This window comes from Chiloscyllium plagiosum, chromosome 21, assembly GCF_004010195.1.
Source record: "Chiloscyllium plagiosum isolate BGI_BamShark_2017 chromosome 21, ASM401019v2, whole genome shotgun sequence".
In the NCBI taxonomy this organism is placed as follows: Eukaryota; Metazoa; Chordata; class Chondrichthyes; order Orectolobiformes; family Hemiscylliidae; genus Chiloscyllium; species Chiloscyllium plagiosum.
This window is the reverse complement of record NC_057730.1, coordinates 20172277-20191347: the sequence shown is the minus strand read 5'-3', so window position 1 is coordinate 20191347 and position 19071 is coordinate 20172277. Positions and strand designations below refer to the sequence as shown.

The following is a 19071-nucleotide window of genomic DNA, read 5'->3' as shown; positions in this document are numbered from 1 at the left end:
TTCCTCTGGCAGCTCATTCCATACCCCACCCCAGGGTAAAGACTTGGTCTATTTATCTTATCCATGCCCCTCATAATTTTATAAACCTCTATAAGGTCACTCCTCAGCCTCCGACACTTCAGGAAAACAGTCCCAGCCCGTTCAGCCTCTCCCTATAGCTCAAATCCTCCAACTCTGGCAACACCCTTGTAAATCTTGACTGAACCCTTCCAAGTTTCACAACATCTTTCCGATAGCAAGGAGACCGGAATTACACACAATATTCCAACAGTGGCCTAACCAATGTCCTGTACAACAGCAATATGACCTCCCAACTCCTGTACTCAATACTCTGACCAATAAAGGAAAGCATACCAAATGCCTCCTCCACTATCCTATTTACCCGCAAATCCACTTTCAAGGAGCTATGAACCTACACTCCAAGGTCTCTTTGTTCAGCAACACTCCCTAGGATCTTACCATTAAGTGTATAAGTCCTGCTAAGATTTGCTTTCCCAAAATGTAGCACCTCACATTTATCGAAACTCCATCTGCCACTTCTCAGCCCATTGGCCCATCTGAACAAGATCCTGTTGTAATCTGAGGTAACCTTCTTCGCTGTCCACTACACCTCCAATTTTGGTTTCATCAGCAAACTTACTAACTGTACCTCTTATGCTCACATCCAAATCATTTATGTAAATGACGAAAATTAGTGGACCCAGCACCGATCCTTGTGGCACTCCACTGGTCACAAGCCTCCAGTTTGAAAAACATCTCTCCACCACCACCCTCTATCTTCTACGTTTGAGCCATTTCTGTATCCAAATGGCTAGTTCTCCCTGTATTCCATGCGATCTAATCTTGCTAACCAGTCTCCCATGGGGAACCTTGTCAAATGGCTTACTAAAGTCCATGTTGATCACGTCCACTGTTCTGCCCTCATCAATCCTCTTTGTTACTTCAAAAAAACTCAATCAAGTTTCTCATTGAAACGTAGGATTTTTCAGGCTGATAGATTCTTGATCAGTTGAGGAATCGAGGGTTATGGGGGGTAAACGCAGGAAAGTGGACTTGACAAATGTTGGATCAGCCATGATCCTATTTAATGGCAGAGCAGCATGAGGGGCCGAATAGCCTACTCCTGTTCTTACTTCTGATGTTCTAATAATTGCAGAGGTGTCAGCACAGTTTGGAATTACCACAGAAGCATTTCTGCACAGATAACAGTAAGGGATTGCATCTGGACCACCTTCAGCATTGGTCTGAACGTTGAAGCAGAGTTACACCAAAATAATTCTTCATTCGTTTCTCCGATGCCAAATGATCTGCTGTTTATTATCTGAGATATTTGCATCTTTGTTCAATATTCTTGTGAACATTAACATTTTATTTTGAAGTAACAAGGCTTCCAGGATGCTTGATGATGCCCCAGCCTGAGGATCTATACAATTGCGCACAATCAATTAATGTCAGAATTCAAGTCTGAAGTGCTAACCAAAATGTAACGTCCTAATTTGTTGTACTGTTCACACTCTGATATCTCAGTTTTGCCTTGTAAACTGCCTGAGATTTCTACTGGGATATTTTTGATAAATTGAATGGTCTGTTTGCCCAGATTGGTAGACAGTGTTATAATCACCCAACAGCATCTTTTAAGCGAGAAATGGAGTCAGCATTTCAGGTGATGACCCTTTACCTGACCTAGAGGATTCTGGAGGTGAACAGTTTTTAATTGGATGCAGAAGTAGGAAAATTTAAGGAGGGATGCAGCATGTAAGTGGCCAAAATTACAGAAATTGATTTTAGTACAAAGCGAGAGAGTGTGATGGTAAGACAGGTTAATAGGAGGTGAAAATGCTTACAGTACTATGAATTGTTTTAAATAATGTTGCTGGACTGAATTAACCTGCTGGTAGTTAGATTAAACTCACTGTTCAGGCTCTTAATGCTCTTGTCACCTTGCTCATGCCATGATCATGACACCCGTTGATTTCCAGGACACCAGTCAATTGAAGTTAGGTGTTAAACTGCAGTTGTTGAGCCTGTCTCTTCCCCCATAGCTTGACCCTTTTTTTCAACATGTGTTTCTGAGGTGCAGTTTCATATGCATTGACCGTTCATTTCTGACTTTTCTATACGAGAAATCTAAACTTTGAAACAAGTACTTTTAATCAAACTGTTTGGATGTGTGATGATATCTGGGGCAGTTGACATTTGAATCTGTCCTTCTGGCCCAGTGTAGTATACTGCAGCACAAGACTCTCTGCTCTGGTCTTTGATAGTGAGGTTGTTCACATTGGGAGGGCATGACAGCTAAATCTCTTTTTATCCTTAATGACTAGGTGGTGCAGTGGTTGAGTTCCTGCCTCTGAGGCAGAAGGACAGGATTCAAGTCTCACAGTGAAATAACATTTCTGAACATGTTATTTGAAATGTCTACTCATTTAGAGAATGTCTGATGCCATTTCAGGAACTGCGGCACATGGTGAATTGAATTGGGATGAGAATGATAAGAGTCTGTCAGTGAATGTTTACCTGTGTTTCATGTTGTTATTTGCATGGTCCTGTGTTTAGGAGACCTCTTCACAGAAGCAGCAGACGCAGCAATGGCGGACATGAAGGGCAGACTCGCGAACCAGTACTACGAGCGGGCAGAGGAAGCTTGGTCCATGATGGAGGAATAAATTTTTGACCTATGCACAGCTGATTGTCAGTCTTTTTTTTAAGTTATTGTTTACTAAATGTCAAATGTCTTCCTTTTGTGTCTGTATGAAAGTTTAGAATTTATTCTGTATTTTTACTATTGCAATGAACGATCTTTATGAATGATCTGAAACAGTGCAAACTCAGAGGGATGCACACCCTCCCTCTGTCCTGCACTATTCTGATTCTTAAAATGTTTTGTCTGTGTTAATCTGCATTAGCTGCTTGTGGTATTATTATTGCAAGTGTCTGGCTGAATTTAGCAGCACTTTTTATATTTTTTGAGAATGCCAGGGATATTTGCAAGTAGGATTTTGATTGTTGATCTGATGCTGCCCTTTATGATTATTAGTTTAAGAAAAGCACCTTTGTGTTGTTCCCTTCATCATCCTTCATAAAAAGGAGGCACTATAGCAGACTCAAATACTTCAGTTGTGTTTACAAACTGTGATGGTGGGGGTGAATGTGTGCAGGACAGATGTACGTTAAAGCGCACTCATTATAAAATCATGTTTGTCTAACCTGAATTTGCTGACAAACGCACAACAAAGTGACACATCTGGCTGAATAACAGCATTGTGTCTATCATTAGTTTACAGATGCCTTTACTGCTTCTGTCTGCAGAACAAAGAGCAAAAGCTCCACGATAGACTTTATTGTCCCTTGGACCCCATCCATCTCTGCTTAATACTTATATACTGTACTTTAATGTAATCACGCACCTCTGTGCACTCTAGATAATTAACTAGCTTAAGGTGCAATGGCTATAATGTATCCAATCTTTTTGTGGCATCAGTGTGTCTTGGGTGCTATTGGTTAAGGGAGAAATGTTAGTCAAAATATTGGAAGAGCTGTTTTCATTTTTTTTAAAAAAATATGCCAGGGAATCATTAATGTTGGCAGACAGGCAAAAGACCTCAGTCTAACAACTCACCTGAAGATATTCATCCAGCAGCAGAAACATCCCCTCGTGCAACACAAAATTGCCCCATAACCAAAGAGCTGTAAGGTGATCAAGGCAACTTGTGCCCATTTCTGGGTTAAGCAAGGTGCTGAAAATTCAATTTCTCTTGCAGTAGCCGAAGAAGTCCTATGGTCATTGCTTTATAATGAAGTTTTCTACCCCATTAAATGGCCCAGTGCTGTTTGAGCCCTGCAATGCCCCAGCCTGTTTATTCGAAATCATCATTGAATGACCTAACAACTATAATACCGAATAGAAAAATAATGTATTTATCTCTGTGATTTTGCCTATGTAATTGCAAATGCCATGCAATATTTCATTTATGAAGTACCATATTCCAAGAAAGCATGAAGATTTTATTGAACCATTTAAAAAAAATGTATATTTTTAAAATAAAAAGGCAATGACTAACTACTTGCTTTACAACTAACACAACTGACTGAAATACAGTGATGGCTATTAGCAGATGATGATGACATAGGACTGTCCCTTTTGTGAATCAAAAAATAACAGTCTAACATTTTCCATGAAATATTATGTAAAATGTTACCATATTCTTAGCTTGGCACCATGGATTATATAATGACTGCTGTGCATTCTTATAAATAAGCAGGTGCTAATGGTTTACACAGTTTTCAATGTGTAATGTGAATGTGCTTAGCAAGAATAAATTCTTTTTTATTGTTTTAACTCTGAATTTATTGAAATATGCTTGTTAAAATTGAAAAAAAAAGGATGTTTTAAAGATAAATATAAAGTTACAATATCAACATTGGTCCTATAGTGTGTTTAGGTTTGGGGGTTAATGCAAAATGAGATGGCAGATTAATTGAACTAATATTTTGTACTGTAGAGGATCCAAGTAATATCTCAAATAGCTACACATGAGAAAATGTGAGGAAGAGATGAACTCTGGTTAAAAATTGCAATCATCAGAGAAATTATACTGAGCAAACTATTGGAGCTATGGGTTGACAAGTCTCTGAGTCTTGATGGAGTTCACCATTGGGTCTGAAAAAAAAAGGGGCTGGTGATGCTTTTTAATTTTCCAAAATTTCTTAGATTTGGGTAAAGTACCATTCCAATGTAAAATAGTGAAATTGTCGTCTTTTATTCAAAGAGAGAGACAAAGCTGGAAACAACAGGCCAATTAGCTTAACATCTGTTATTGAAATGATGTTAGAAGCTGTTATTACAGACACTATAGCATGGCACTTGTAAATGTTAATCAGGCAGTCATGAAAGGGAAAACATGTTTAACCAATGCGAATTTAGAGAAGATTTGTAGCTCAGGTTGTAAGTTTGCTTGCTGAGCTGGTAGATTTGTTCTCAGACATTTCATCACTATGCGAGGTAACATCATCAGTGAGCCTCATATGAAGTGCTGGATTTCTGTGCTACTTGCATTTTGTGTCTTGGTCTGTTGTGATGGGTGATATCCCACTTGTTTAGACTTAAACAAGAAGACATGACATGCTGGGAGACTCTAGCCTTCCTGCCATGCATTAGACATCTCTGAGATGACTACCACACTACTCTGGCCCACAATCATACCACCACACTGAAGCAGCTTCTGATAAATTTATAGGACCCCATACCAACAACCAGCAAAATGAATGTCATGTACAAAATACCCTACAAGGACTGCAACAAACATTACATTGGACAGACGGGTAGGAAACTAGCCATCAGGATACATGAGCACCAACTAGCCACCAAAAGACATGACCAACTATCACTAGTATCCATACACACAGATGAAGAGGGACATCAGTTCGACTAGGATAATACGTCCACACTTGGACAGGCCAAACAAAGAGATGCATGGGAACTCCTAGAGGCCTGGCATTCAAACCGGAACTCCATTAACAAACATATAGAGTTAGATGCCATTTACCAATCCCTCAGAAAAAGAACCGACCAAGACAGACGCAAGTGGGACAATACCAGTGCTTCTGCAGAGGCTCACTGATGATGTTATCTAGCATGGTGAAGAAACATCTGTGAACAAATCTGCCAGCTCAGCAAGCAAACTTACAACCTGATGTTTAACCAATTTACTTCCTAAAAGGACTTTACTAATGTGTTTTGAATAAAGGGGAATCAGTGGATGTAATATATTCTGGTTTCCAGAAAGCATTTGACAAGGTGCCACATCAAAGATTATTGCCGAAAATACAAGCTAAATATTTAAGGATAACATTGATGCAAGTAGAATACAGGCTGGCTAAGAGGAAACATTAGAAATAAATAGATGATTTCTGCTTGGCTAGATGCAAAAGGTGCTTTACACAGGGTTCAATGCTGGGACTTCAATTTTATATAATACGTATAAACAACTTTGATGAAGGGACCAAAGATATGATTGCTGAATTTGCTGATGCCAAAGATAGGAAAATAAATTGTGAAGAGTATATAACGGAGTCTAAAAAAGAGTATAGATTGAGTGGGTAGGCAAAGGGCTGGCAAATAGTGTATAATATGGTAAAGTGCAAAAGTATCCATTCAACAGGAAGAATAAAAAGAAGCATATTACCTAAACGGTGAGAGATTACAGAGCTCCGATGCAGACGATTCTGGGTGTTCGAGCTGTTATGGTCCTAGCTGATCCCTATTATTGGATGAGTCAGACCCCAGACTTAAATCTGGCTTGATAGATGATATTTTGTTTTCATTTTAAGGAGGTGGTCTTTCACTGAAACATTAACACAATGTTACAAATGTTGTAAATGTGACTTTAATTCCTACACTGGAAAAGTTAATAGCTTCTTTATAGCCCTCATCATTATACCTGACCTTAAACATACTCCATTTCGAATAATCTCTTCAGTGTTATCTGAACATTTCTGGTTTGGGATTATTACTAACTAGTTACTCTAAGATAAATGGGTTTTGCTGTATTCATCCCTTCTCAAGAGCATAGCTCTATACAGCTGTCTCCATTCAAGGACTTCACAAAGCTTACCAAAATAAAATAAAACTATTACGTTATGGGTGTTTCCCTTACACTTTTAAAAAAGAGAAATTCCTAACAGAGCTTTACCTTGCTAATTTGTAAAGCATCCTAAGCTAAACAAAAGCTGAAAAGGTGTTGCTGGAAAAGCGCAGCAGGTCAGGCAGCATCCAAGGAACAGGAGAATCGACATTTCGGGCATAAGCCCGAAACGTCGATTCTCCTGTTCCTTGGATGCTGCCTGACCTGCGCTTTTCCAGCAACACATTTTCAGCTCTGATCTCCAGCATCTGCAGCCCTCACTTTCTCCTCTAAGCTAAACAAAAGTCCATTTTTGTTGCCAAGATAGCTTTAACAAACTGTCTTTAAAAAAAACATGACTACAAAAATATTTCCAAATTAATTATTAAACAGACACGCAGAGAACTGACGTGTCAATAACCCAAACTGAAAAGAAATGATACTTTAAATATCTCTAAATCACAATTTATATCATGCCTCCTCCCCCGTCACCCTCAAAGAAGACTGACAATGTATTCATAAGATGTAGAAACAGAAATAGGCCATTTGGCTCATCATATCTGTTCCATTCAGTGAGATAATGGCTGATCTGATAATCATCATCTCCAATTTCCTCATTTATCTCCATAATCATCGATTCTCAGCCTTGACTAAATGCCTCTGAAAGGCATTTCATTATTCAACACATTAATTTGTCATTAATTCAATATCATACAATAGTAATAACATGGAGACAGTGAGGACTGCAGATGCTGGAGATCAGAGTCTAGAGTGTAGTACTGGAAAAGCACAGTGGGTCAGGCAGTGTCCAAGGAGCAGGGGAATCTACATTTCGGGCGTAAGCCCTTTGTTGGGAATGAAGCTTGTGGGTCGGGGCTGAGAGATAAACGGGAGGGTGTGGGGTTTCGGGAAAGGTAGCTGAGAAAGCGATAGGTGAATTAAGGTGAGGGAGAAGGTGATAGGTCAGAGGGGAAGTGATGGACAGGTCCGGAGGGCAGTGCTGAGTTGGAGGCTTGGGACTGGGATAATGTGGAGGGGATATGAGAAAGCTGTTGAAATCCACATTTATCTCGTGTGGTTGCAGGGTCCCAAAGCGGACTATGAGACATTCTCCCTTCAGGCATCAGGTGGTAATGGTTTGGCGGTGGAGGAGGCCCAGGACCTGCATGTCCTTGATGGAGTAGAAGGGGGAGTTCAATAGTAATAACATGTTAAGATAAAATATATTTAGTTACACTGCAACTATATTTCAAGTCCAATATGCATCTTTGGGTTCCAAAGAAGAATTTGAAACTTTAAATATTTTTCCCTCTATGGATGGCAGACCGCCTGAATTTCTCCAGCACTTTGTTTTTACTTCAGCCATTCTCTCAGTGAATTTTAGAGAATTCCAGCATTTATGTTTCTTCAATATTGCTGGGTCAAAATTGCTGGAACTCCCTATCAACACTGCGGGTCTACCTACAGGTCAATCTGCTTTGTTAATGCGAATTCGCTATAATGCGATCAACAAATTGGAGACACTTATAAAGCATATATTGGTTATAAAAAGATTCCAGCCCCATTAGTTAAAATGGTGCTGCTTTTACACGACTTTCTTATAACGCAGGATTGCAACAGAAGGGAACTACAGTGTTACAGCATTGACTGGAACTGACTATTCTAAATGAGCGGCAGTGGTTCAAGAGAGTGGCTCACCACCAGCTTCTCCAGGGCAATCGAAGACAGACAATAAATGCTGGATTCATCAGCTATACCCCCTTCCTGCGAAAAAATAAACTTCAAAACAAACAAAAGTTTCTCTATCACATTCCTAAACGCCTTCCTGCAACTATTACCAGAGTTCAGAATTTCCCCATCAGTTCTGTTCTTCTGATGGAGGGGGTCACTGGAATCGAAACTCTAAATTTCTCCAGCATTTTTTGTTTTTGTTTCAGATCTTCAGCATACACATCTGTCTGACTTATAACAGCTGGGGGTTGTGCTTTCTCCCTTGTGGATGTTGCGCTGTCTGCAAAGTGGAAGGTGGGTGGTTGGCTGTGTGTACATGTAATGTGGTCCTCTGACCGCTAGGGGCTCGAATGCCTATGTAAAACCCTCCGGCAGCCAGCGGATCGAGGAGCAGGTGTAAAGCAGTCATCTGGCCGCCAGGAGGATCCAATGTACAATTGTAACGTGGTCCTCCGGCTGCAATATGGGATGGTGTCTCTGAGTCGTCTGGTCCTCCTGTCGCCAGTGGACCGAGTAAAACCATGTAACGCGGTCCTCCGGCCGCCAGATGGGATAGTGTACCTGTGTAGACTGGTCCTCCGACCGCCAGGGGGCCCCGGGGTATCCATGTAACGAGGGGGATTGATGATATGAGTCGGACCCACGTGTCGGCTTCATGGTTGCTGACCGTTTCATCCATTTCACCGGCACTGCCTGAGGGAACGGGCGGCTGGGGAGAGTGGTGAGTACCGGGGCTGGGATCGTGGGCCTGGCCAGGCCACAGTTGGCGTTAAGTCAGCAGCCTCGGCCTGGGGTTTAGATGGTTCCCTGTGATGCATCGGCTTCTGACCGGCCTCTGTTTCTCACTCTCTCCGGTACAGGCCGGCTCCTGGGACCTCTATCTCCCAATGAGGCCGCCCCATCCCCGTGGTGTAAGTGGTCAGCGAGGCCAGGAGTGCCCCTCGGGTACCGGCACCAGGTAAGGCAACAGCCGGCCTGTCAGGATGGAAGGGAGCGGCTTCCGGCGCCCTGTCTGTGGTCGCAGCAGCTTGTTGCCCTCTCATTGCATCAGATGGGGCCGGCTGTAGAATGGGAGTGTGCAGCCTGACAGCAAGTCGCAACCTCAGCAAGATGAGGACAGAAACCTTAGTGTTCCAAAGCTGATGAGTTAAATAAATGTGGTCACCATGGTAATGTAGGAAACCCAGCAGTTAAACACGTACACAACAAGAGCCCTCAGGCAGCCATAATATGGTTAAAGCGAGATATTCTATTTTAGTGATTTTAATTGAAAGGTAAATGTTGCTCAAGATATCAGGGACAACGCCTTCCATTCTTTTCCTTAAATAGTTCTTTTGAAAGGTTTGGCCTCTGAAAGGTGATTTCTCAGTCTTCTCCAACAGTGCAGCATCATCACAGTATTGAACCTCCTATAATGTAATGCTCCCCAGTACTATTCTCTGGCATTTACAGCACTAGGATTGTCATTTGGTTTTTTACGTTGGTCAAGTCTGTGGAGTGAGTTCCTGACTCAGGCAAGACTGCAGCCACAAACTTACCTGTAACTCCCTGATCAGTCATTAACTAAATGAGAGCAAAAAAACTTCTCTCCTTTTCTGTGATCTTCAATTACAGGATTGTTAGCTGCTTTTCTATTTCCAAGAGTCATTCAGTGCAGTCTACAATCAATGTACTTACTGCATGATGTTTGTCAACTGTAAATACCATAGCTCTCAGAGCAGATTATGTAAATATAGCTATTATAATATTCTTGGTCTGATTGTACTGGTAAATAATATTTGCAGAGCCTGAGGTAAGCAAAATATCAACATTATGAGCTACAGGGAGAGGCTGAACAGGCTGGAGCTGTTTTCCCTGGAGAGTCGGAGGCTGAGGGGTGACCTTATAGAGGTTTACAAAATTATGAGGGGCATAGATAGAATAAATAGACAAAGGCTTTTCCCTGGGGTTGGGGAGTCCAGAACGAGAGGACATAGGTTTAGGGTGAGAGGGGAAAGATATAAAAGAGACCTAAGGGGCAACTTTTTCACGCAGAGGGTGGTACGTGTATGGAATGAGCTGCCAGAGGATGTGGTGGAGGCCGGTACAATTGCAACATTTAAGAGGCATTTGGATAGGTATATGAATAGGAAGGGTTTGGAGGGGGATATGGGCCGGATGCTGGTGGGTGGGACCAGATTGGGTTGGGATATCTGGTCGGCATGGACGGGTTGGACCGAAGGGTCTGTTTCCATGCTGTACATCTCTATGACTCTATTTAGGAAATATCTTACTATGGCTTCATCTTGTCCTGAGGCTGCAACGGAGAGTAAGATCATGTGACATTGCATCACCTTTTATTAACATATCACATTCAGACATACTTTATTCCCCCCGTTTCTGATTTAACCTATCATTCAACTCCCTGTTCCTTCCCCAGGTCTCTGACTTCACCTCTTCCTTTGGTAAATGAAATCTGCCATTTTTTACCTCAGAGTTATAGAAGTGTACAGCGTGGGAAAATGCCAGAGGTGGCAACTTCCAGGTCTGCCATGTTAGGTGCGCATAAGCGATCTCATTCATAGACGAGCAGGGTCTTATCCAGCACCTGTGTCAATATTTATCCCTCAGCCATCATATAATATATATTAGAATCATAGAGATATAAAGCATGGAAACAGACCATTCGGTCCAACTTGTCCATGCCAACCAGATATCCTAAATTAATCTAGTCCCATTTACCAGCACTTGGCCCATATCCTACCAAAACTTTCCTATTCATATAGCCATGCAGGTACCTTTTAAGTGTTGTAATTGTACCAGGCTCCACCATTTCCTCTGGCACCTAATTCCATATGTGCACCACCCGCTGCGTGAAAACATTGTCCCTTAGGTCCCTTTTATATTTTTCTCCTCTCACCTTAAACTTATGCCTTCTGGTTCTGGACTCCCTCACTCCAGGGAAAAGACTTTGTCTATTTATCCTATCCGTGCCCCTCATGATTTTATAAACCTCTACAAAGTCACCCCTCAGCCTCCGACACTGTAGGGAAAACAGCCCCAGTCTATTCAGTCTCTCCCTGTAGCTCAAACCCTCCAACCTTGGCAACATCCTTGTAAATCTTTTCTGAACCCTTTCACGTTTCGCAACATCCTTCCTATAGGCAGGAGACCAGAATTGCAAGCAGTATTCCAAAAGTGTCCTAATCAATGTCCTGTATGGCAGCAACATGACCTCCCAACTCTTGTACTCAGTGCACTGACCAATAAAGGCAAACATACCACTAGCTGCCTTCACTATCTTATCTACCTGTGACTGCACTTTCCAAGGAAGTATGAACTTGCATGTCAAGGTCTCTTTGTTCATCAACATTCCCCAGGACATCACCATTTAAGTGTGTAAATCCTGTCTTTCCAAAATGCAACACCTTACATTTATCTAAATTAAACTCCATCTTCCATTCCTCGGCTCATTGGCCCGACTGGTCAAGGTTCAGTTTTACTCTGAGGTAGCCTTCTTTGGTATCCAGTACACCACCTATTTTGATGTCATCTGCAAACGTACTAACCATACCTTCTATGTTCACATTCAAATCGTTTATATAAATGACGAAAGGCGGTGGACCCAATGGCATACCACTGGTCGTAGGCAGGCCTCCTGTCTGAAAAGCAACCGTCCACCACCACCCTCTGTCTTCTACCTTTGAGCCAGTTCTGTATCCAAATGGCTAGTTCTCCCTGTATGCCATGTGATCTAACCTTGCTAACCAGTCTACCATGAGGAACCTTGTCAAACGCCTTACTGAAGTCCATAAAGAGCACATCCACCGCTCTGCCCTCATCAATCCTGTTCTTTATTTCAAAAAACTCAATCAAGTTAGTGAGACATTATTTCCTATGTGCAAAGTCATGTTGACTATCCCTAATTAGTCCTTGCCTTTCCAAATACATGTAAATCCTCAGGATTCCCTCCAACAACTTGTCCACCACCAATGTCAGGCTCACCGATCTATAGTTCCCTCGTTTTTCTTTACACCTTTCTTAAATAATGACACCTTATAAACAACTTCCTGTGTTCCAGCACTTTGCTTGCGGCTATTGATGATACAAATATCTCAGCAAGGGGGCCAGCGCTCACTTCCCTAGCTTCTCACAAGAGTTCTAGGGTACACCTGATCAGGTCCTGGGAATTTATCCAACTTTTACCTGGTCTAAGCTGAGGGAGGCATGGTGGCTCAGTGATTAGCACTGCTGCCTCACAGTGCCAGGGATCCAGATTTAATTCCAACTTTGCATGTTCTCCCTGTGTCTGCCGTTATTGCCTTTGTTCAGGTGTTCCGGTTTCCCCCCTCAGTCCAAAGATGTGCAGGTTACGTGGGTTAGCCATGTTAAATTGCCCATAGTGTCCAGACATATATAGGTTTGGTGAATTAGCCATGCGAAGTGGAGCATTAAAGGAAAAGGTAAAGGGGTGGGATGGTCCTCGAAGGGTCAATGTGGCCTCAATGGGCCAAATGGCTTTCTTCCACATTGTAGGGATTCTATGAATGTGAACCCATCCCACACTGCTGTGGTTGACTCATTATATCTCCTCTGAAATGGCCTAGCAAACCACCCAGTTCAAGGACAATTTAGGATAGACCTGGTAAGTTTTGAGATCCCCTAGTTGCCTTAATGGAATGTAAAATATTTTGTTTTCGTGATTAAAAAATGCCTTTTGTGGCAACTGGATAGAAGCTTTAATGGGGAATGTCAAAATTTTATTCTATTTTCTGTAAAGTCTAGACTGAACAGTATTAGGTTCTGGATCAGTGGTGCTGGAAGAGCACAGCAATTCAGGCAGCATCCGAGGACAGGCAAAATCGACGTTTCGGGCAAAAGCCCTTCATCAGGAATTAGTCCTCTTGTACTCAGAATAAAGTTTATTTTTGCAAAAATGAAAATTTGGGACAGAGAACAAATACTGAATTTGCCAGTGACATCCATATTTTATGGAAAAGTAAATAGAGTTTGTATTTTCAGACTCTATTACTGTGAGGACATATTAGTCTACCTGAATGTGTTGTCAGCTCATTTCGAGGAGATTGGGAATTTGAGATTTCTTATGGTCGCTTGGACTGTGCTGGGTAGAAGGACAATTGTTGATTCTGGTTCAGTAATTGGACTTGCATGTGGACCTCTCAATGAACACAGAATCTCCTATCTGTTTGGTTGTGTTAATGACTACTCCAACTGTGTAGAACTTGATTCTTTGTAGAAACTAGTGCTGGAGTATTTGGTTGAACTGTGCCATTTTTGATTTGAATAAGACAGGGCCATTGATGAGATGTCTGTTTCAATTGTACACAACACGCTTGCTCGCAAATCCAAATTGGCTCTCCTGGTTGAAGGTCTCGAAGATTGTGTGCTGTTTCACACTTATCAGAGTTTTACATCTGACTGGAACAATACTTGTCCTGTTTCCCCTTCACTTTTCAAGTTGTCATCTTTGTACTTGTAGCATGAATGGATGTGGGAGAGGAGGGAGCTGATTTCTTGGTCGTCTTCCTGTGAGAAGTTCATGTGGAGTTAAAACTATTCTGGAGTGAAGATGAACAAGGTTTTAACAGTGTACATTTAATATCATAGTTCTTGGCTTCAGTGTTTTCACTATACATGCTCCTCATTCAGTATCAGTGTTAGCTTAGGGATATCTTGATGAGCTTGGAGTATGGACAAAACCATATGATGTTGTGAACTCTTTAAAATACTCATTCTAAACTCTGTCTGAGAATACAAGGTCTGCAATTCAATGTGTTACAAAAATCTTGTTCAATGATGTGACACTGCAGTTGCTTGATTTTTATCCATCTGGAATAGTAGTTTGCTACTGTCAAGAATATTTTGCCTCTATGTTTGACGTGCATCCTAAAAGATTCCGATTATTTGATTGAAAATGAAAATGGCATCAACAGTTCTCTTGTCCTCTGAAGAATAGCACAAACAATACAGCTCCATTTCACTCTTTTAATGGTTGAAGGGAGACCTAACCATCAAACAGAATATTTCACTTTGGCTTGGCATTATGATACCCAGATGCTGTTAGTGCAGTTGTTGTAGTATAATGAGACTCAAGAATGTTGGAATAACCGAACTCCTATTGTAAAGATTGTCCATCTTATCATAAATTATCCCCTACTCTGAGGTGTCTCTCTGTTGATGGCGCTGTCTGAGAATGGGATTGTGCCACAGGGTGTGTTGCCATTCTTTGATAAAGTACACTGAGCTAAGTTAATTCTTTATCAGATTTCACTGCATCTCTGATGTCAGTCATTTGCTGAGTTGCTGTTAGAATTGAGGTTTTTATTGATGTAAAGTTTTCATCTCTTTGACTAAACATGTATCTCCTTTTGGCTTTGCCGCAGGGATACGGGACAAAGCCCCTGTTGTAGTCTGCTGTTTTCCTGGAACATACTGTCTTTGCATCACATCTCCTCATCCTCAGGCTAAATCGTTGCACTCATGGAGGAATTTTTGGCAACTCCTAGAATTTAACTCTCACCAAGAGTTGGTCGTCTATTTCTATCTTGAAGTGAAGACTGAACAAAATCTGCAAACTTTTCACAATGCTTCTTCTCCTATCACTGTGTACCTCTGCCAGTGAACATGATGTCCCGTTTCCCCTCCCGCACTCAGTCGAAGCAAAACACTCAAGAGACACAGTATAGTTTTACCTCCTTCATCTTTATTCCGGGTCCTGGAAGGAGAGAGAACGATTGCCCATGTGCACAGGAACATGAGTTCACTGCCTTCTCTGGAACAGCAGATTCTCAATGAACTATATAGTCATTTTACAGGGAGGAACATCCAGATAAGGCAACATACATATTGATTGGGTGACTGTTACAATCAATGAGTATTGATAGCAGAGACCAAGCCCTTTACTGTTATACAGTGAATGTTCTAATCTTGTTAACTGGATTCATACAATGGATACTGTTCCCCTTGTGAGGTGATCTTGCATACTGAATGTGTCCAATATTGTTAAATGGCTCTACATCATGACTGCTTTTCCACCTTGTTAACCCATTACCCTTGCCTCCAGCACCCCATTGTTATCTGTAAGATCTTAGCTGATCTGAGTCATGCTCAGCTGAACCTCTTGTTTCACGAAACTCGAACTTAACTCTTTCCCTGCCTGCACCCTATACACATTCTCAAACAGGATGCATGGTAAACTGACCTGCTCTTTCCATCTATCTGTGTCAGAAAAATACAGCTTTCAGTAATGTAGAAGACACATCTGCAGCAATGATAGTCAGCAGCTTTGGTTCATAGTTAAAATACCTGCTGATATCAACATCCCTGATTTTCTCAAAAGACCACTATTTTGCTTCTACCCAGCTCCATGCATTGTCTTGTCATAGCAGCTGCCATAATGGTCATCGACGACAGCTAATTTAAGAACTTTCCAACTTGTTTTACCACACCCATACATCTCTGGAGGTCAGTTACCTTGAGGAACTGGAAACATCTTGATTGTTTTTGCCTTTTGTGAATCAACTCTGACACTAAATATATTCGCAATCTGCCCAAGAAACCTGACAGTTCGCTGCGAGAATTCATTCTTGTTGCGTGCAAATTCCCATGAGCATTCAAAATGCCACTGTAGGAGAGGAGTGAATTTGCATCTGAAAGATTCCAAAATGCCCAGGAAATGTTAGTCATGGAGGTGATCAATGAGACAAACATGCCATCTCCCACATCCCCACACAGGGGAGACAGGTCTAAGAGGAGCAGCTATTCTAATCATAGGTTTCCCATCTCCATCTTGTTGCTCCTTGAGAGTAATGTGGACTGATGTAGAGAGAGCCTGTGATTGGAGGAGCTGATTTTGAGCCAGTTGCACAGCGCAAGGAGACTTTCATCAAGGTTACAGTCCATTAGGGTAACCGTCAGAAAGATCAGTGTCCATCAGGGAAAGGCCCAGATGACGACTCAAAAAAGACCAGTGTCCATGGGAAAAGGCCCAGGTCTTGCAGACCATCACTCAGAATGGTCAGTGCCAAAGGGAAAGGTGCAGGCCTCTGTTACAGAGATGGTGCTTGGCTTAGGTCTTGGCTGTCGAGTGTGAGATGTTGGGCTGTCGTCCGTTTCCCCCCCCCCTTTCAGTCAAAGCAAAATGCATAGAGACACAGTATGGTTTTACCTCCTTCATCTTTATTCCAGGCCCTGGAGGGAGAGAGAATGATTGCCCATGTGCACAGGAACATGAGTTCACTGTTCTCTGGAACAGCAGTTTCTCAATGAACTATCGTCATTTTACAGAGAGGAGTATCCAGATCAGGCAACATACAATCAGTAAAGATTAAGCCATCTACTTTTACACAATGAATGACTGGCTTCACATAATGAATACTTTTCACCTTGTTAACTGACCTTACTTACTGAGTGCTACCTCATCTTGTTAAATGGCTCCACACAATGAATGCTTTTCTACCTTGTTAACCCATTAACCTTGCCTCTAGCACTCCATTTTTTTTTCTTTTTTTGTAGTGCTTATTTATTCCCCCACACCCATGTTGTGTGTGTGCAGGTGTGAGACACAGTGAAAGATACAAGGTGTATGAATCTTTATTCAATTCCCACCACCAGGAAGAATAGAAAGCACCCAAGTGACCAGTGACAAGCAGTGCCCTTCACATCAAAGGGCAATGCTGTGTGATCAAACAGTGAAGGGGAGGGCAGGGATTAAATCAAAATAGAGTTGGAGGGGGAAATAATGCACTCCACTCCCTGCGGTGTCCACCTCTCCCTGAGCAGCTCAAGGGTGTTGGTGGACACTGCGTGCTCCTTCTTCAGGGACACCCAGGTTCTGACATAACCACGGAAGAGGGGCAGGCAGTCGGCCCTAACGACCCCCTCCACGCCCTGCTGCCTGGACCTGTTTAGCACCCCATTGTTAACTGCAAGTTCTTATCTGATCTGAATCATGCTCAGCTGAACCTCTTGTTTCACAAAACTCAAACTTAATTCTTACTCTGCCTTCTTATACTCTATACACATTCTCAGGGTTGCAATTAACCCAGCACAACTGGCACAAAAGCATAGATGCAATTTGGAAAACAGCTAAAGCCTGCATAATGGATTTGGCTAGGTACAATGGCAAACCTTGTAGAGATCAACAACTGATTATGCAGAACTTTCCCTTCAGGAGAATAAACATTTGGAGTGCAATATTATTCAGATTAATTTTTGAGTAACAGAAGGCGCTGTTCCCTTGAAGTTGCACAGCCATCTGAGGGTCTGTGCATATTAATCACATGCCGACACTAATTCCATGTCTGATTTCGGAAGTTGCTGCCACTCGTAGACCTGGGAAATTCCATGTTGAATGAAAGGATGAAGGAATGCAGGTTGAAGGGGGTGAAAGTGGATCTCATGGTTTGGAAGAGGAGCAGGTGTGTATGGTGAGGTTAAAAAACAGTTATATTGTAACCCTTGGTTACAACATGTGTTGCATTCTATCATGTTCAGCCTGAACTGATCCATGGATCAGGGTATCTTTCATTTGATACACAACTCCATCCAGTCTTTTTAGTGCAAGGCTTAGCAAGCTTTTTCCACTGTAACCAAGGCTCCAAAATTGTCCCAATGCCTTGCTGAGAGCCTGTTCAGCCTCTTCCTGTAGCTGCTGAGAAAAAGGTTTGGGAACTGAGAGCCCATGGGCAGTGGGCTTTGCTGGTTTGGTGGTTATGACAACATCCAGGACATAACAGTTTGCTTGGTTGGCACCTTGTCCACAAACATTCACTAAAGCTCAGTAGCAATATTCTGCATCATCTATGATATCCCCTCCAGAAATTCACGAAAGCTTCCATCCAAAGTCACAAACTCTACCATCTTGAACATAGAGTCATAGAGATGTACAGCATGGAAACAGACCCTTTGGTCCAAACCGTCCATGCCGACCAGATATCCCACCAGCCAGCACCCGTCCATATCCCTCCAAACCCTTCCTATTCATATACCCATCCAAATGCCTCTTAAATGTTGCAATTGTACCAGCCTACACAACATCCTCTGGCAGCTCATTCCATACACGTACCACCCTCTGTGTGAAAAAGTTGCCCCTTAGGACTCTTTTATATCTTTCCTCTCTCACCCTAAATCTTTGCCCTCCAGTTCTGAACTCCCCGACCCCAGGGAAAAGACTTTGTCTATTTATCCTATCCATGCCCCTCATAATTTTGTAAACCTCTATAAGGTCTCCCCTCAGCCTCGGACGCTCCAGGGAAAACAGCCCCAGCCTGTTCAGCCTCTTCCTGTAGCTCAGATCCTCCAACCTTGGCAACATCCTTGTAAATCGTTTCTGAACTCTTTCAAGTTTCACAACACCTTTCTGATAAGAAGGCGACCAGAATTGCATGCAATATTCCAACAGTGGCCTAACCAATGTCCTGTAAAGCCGCAACATGACTTCCCAATTCCTGTACTCAATACGTTGACCAATAAAGGAAAGCATACCAAACGCCTTCTTCACTATCCTATCTACCTGCAACTCCACTTTCAAGGAACTATGAACCTGCACTCTTTGTTCAGCAACACTCCCTAGGACCTTACCATTAAGTGTATAAGTCCTGCTAAGATTTGCTTTCCCAAAATGCAGCACCTCACATTTATCTGAATTAAACTCCAGCTACCACTTCTCAGCCCATTGGCCCATCTGGTCAAGATCCTGTTGTAATCTGAGGTAACC

General features: G+C 42.2%; 2 protein-coding genes across 6 annotated transcripts in view; both read left to right on the top strand.

The window, feature by feature from the left end:
• eef2k (eukaryotic elongation factor 2 kinase) overlaps positions 1-4339 on the top strand; it is a 63731-nt gene extending 59392 nt beyond the window's left edge. For all 4 annotated transcript variants that reach the window (XM_043711408.1, XM_043711410.1, XM_043711411.1 and 1 more), the window contains one exon: positions 2557-4339. In XM_043711408.1, coding sequence (XP_043567343.1) covers positions 2557-2666 — 110 coding nt within the window. In that variant the 3' untranslated portion in view covers positions 2667-4339. The remainder of the gene's footprint in view (positions 1-2556) is intronic.
• Positions 4340-8896: 4557 nt separating this feature from the next.
• polr3e (polymerase (RNA) III (DNA directed) polypeptide E) overlaps positions 8897-19071 on the top strand; it is a 68563-nt gene continuing 58388 nt past the window's right edge. Inside the window, exons 1-2 of one of the 2 annotated variants that reach the window (XM_043711412.1) lie at positions 8897-9075; positions 9215-9312. The gene's annotated coding sequence lies outside the window, so the exon portion shown is untranslated. The remainder of the gene's footprint in view (positions 9076-9214; positions 9313-19071) is intronic. The other variant, XM_043711413.1, reaches the window with a different exon arrangement.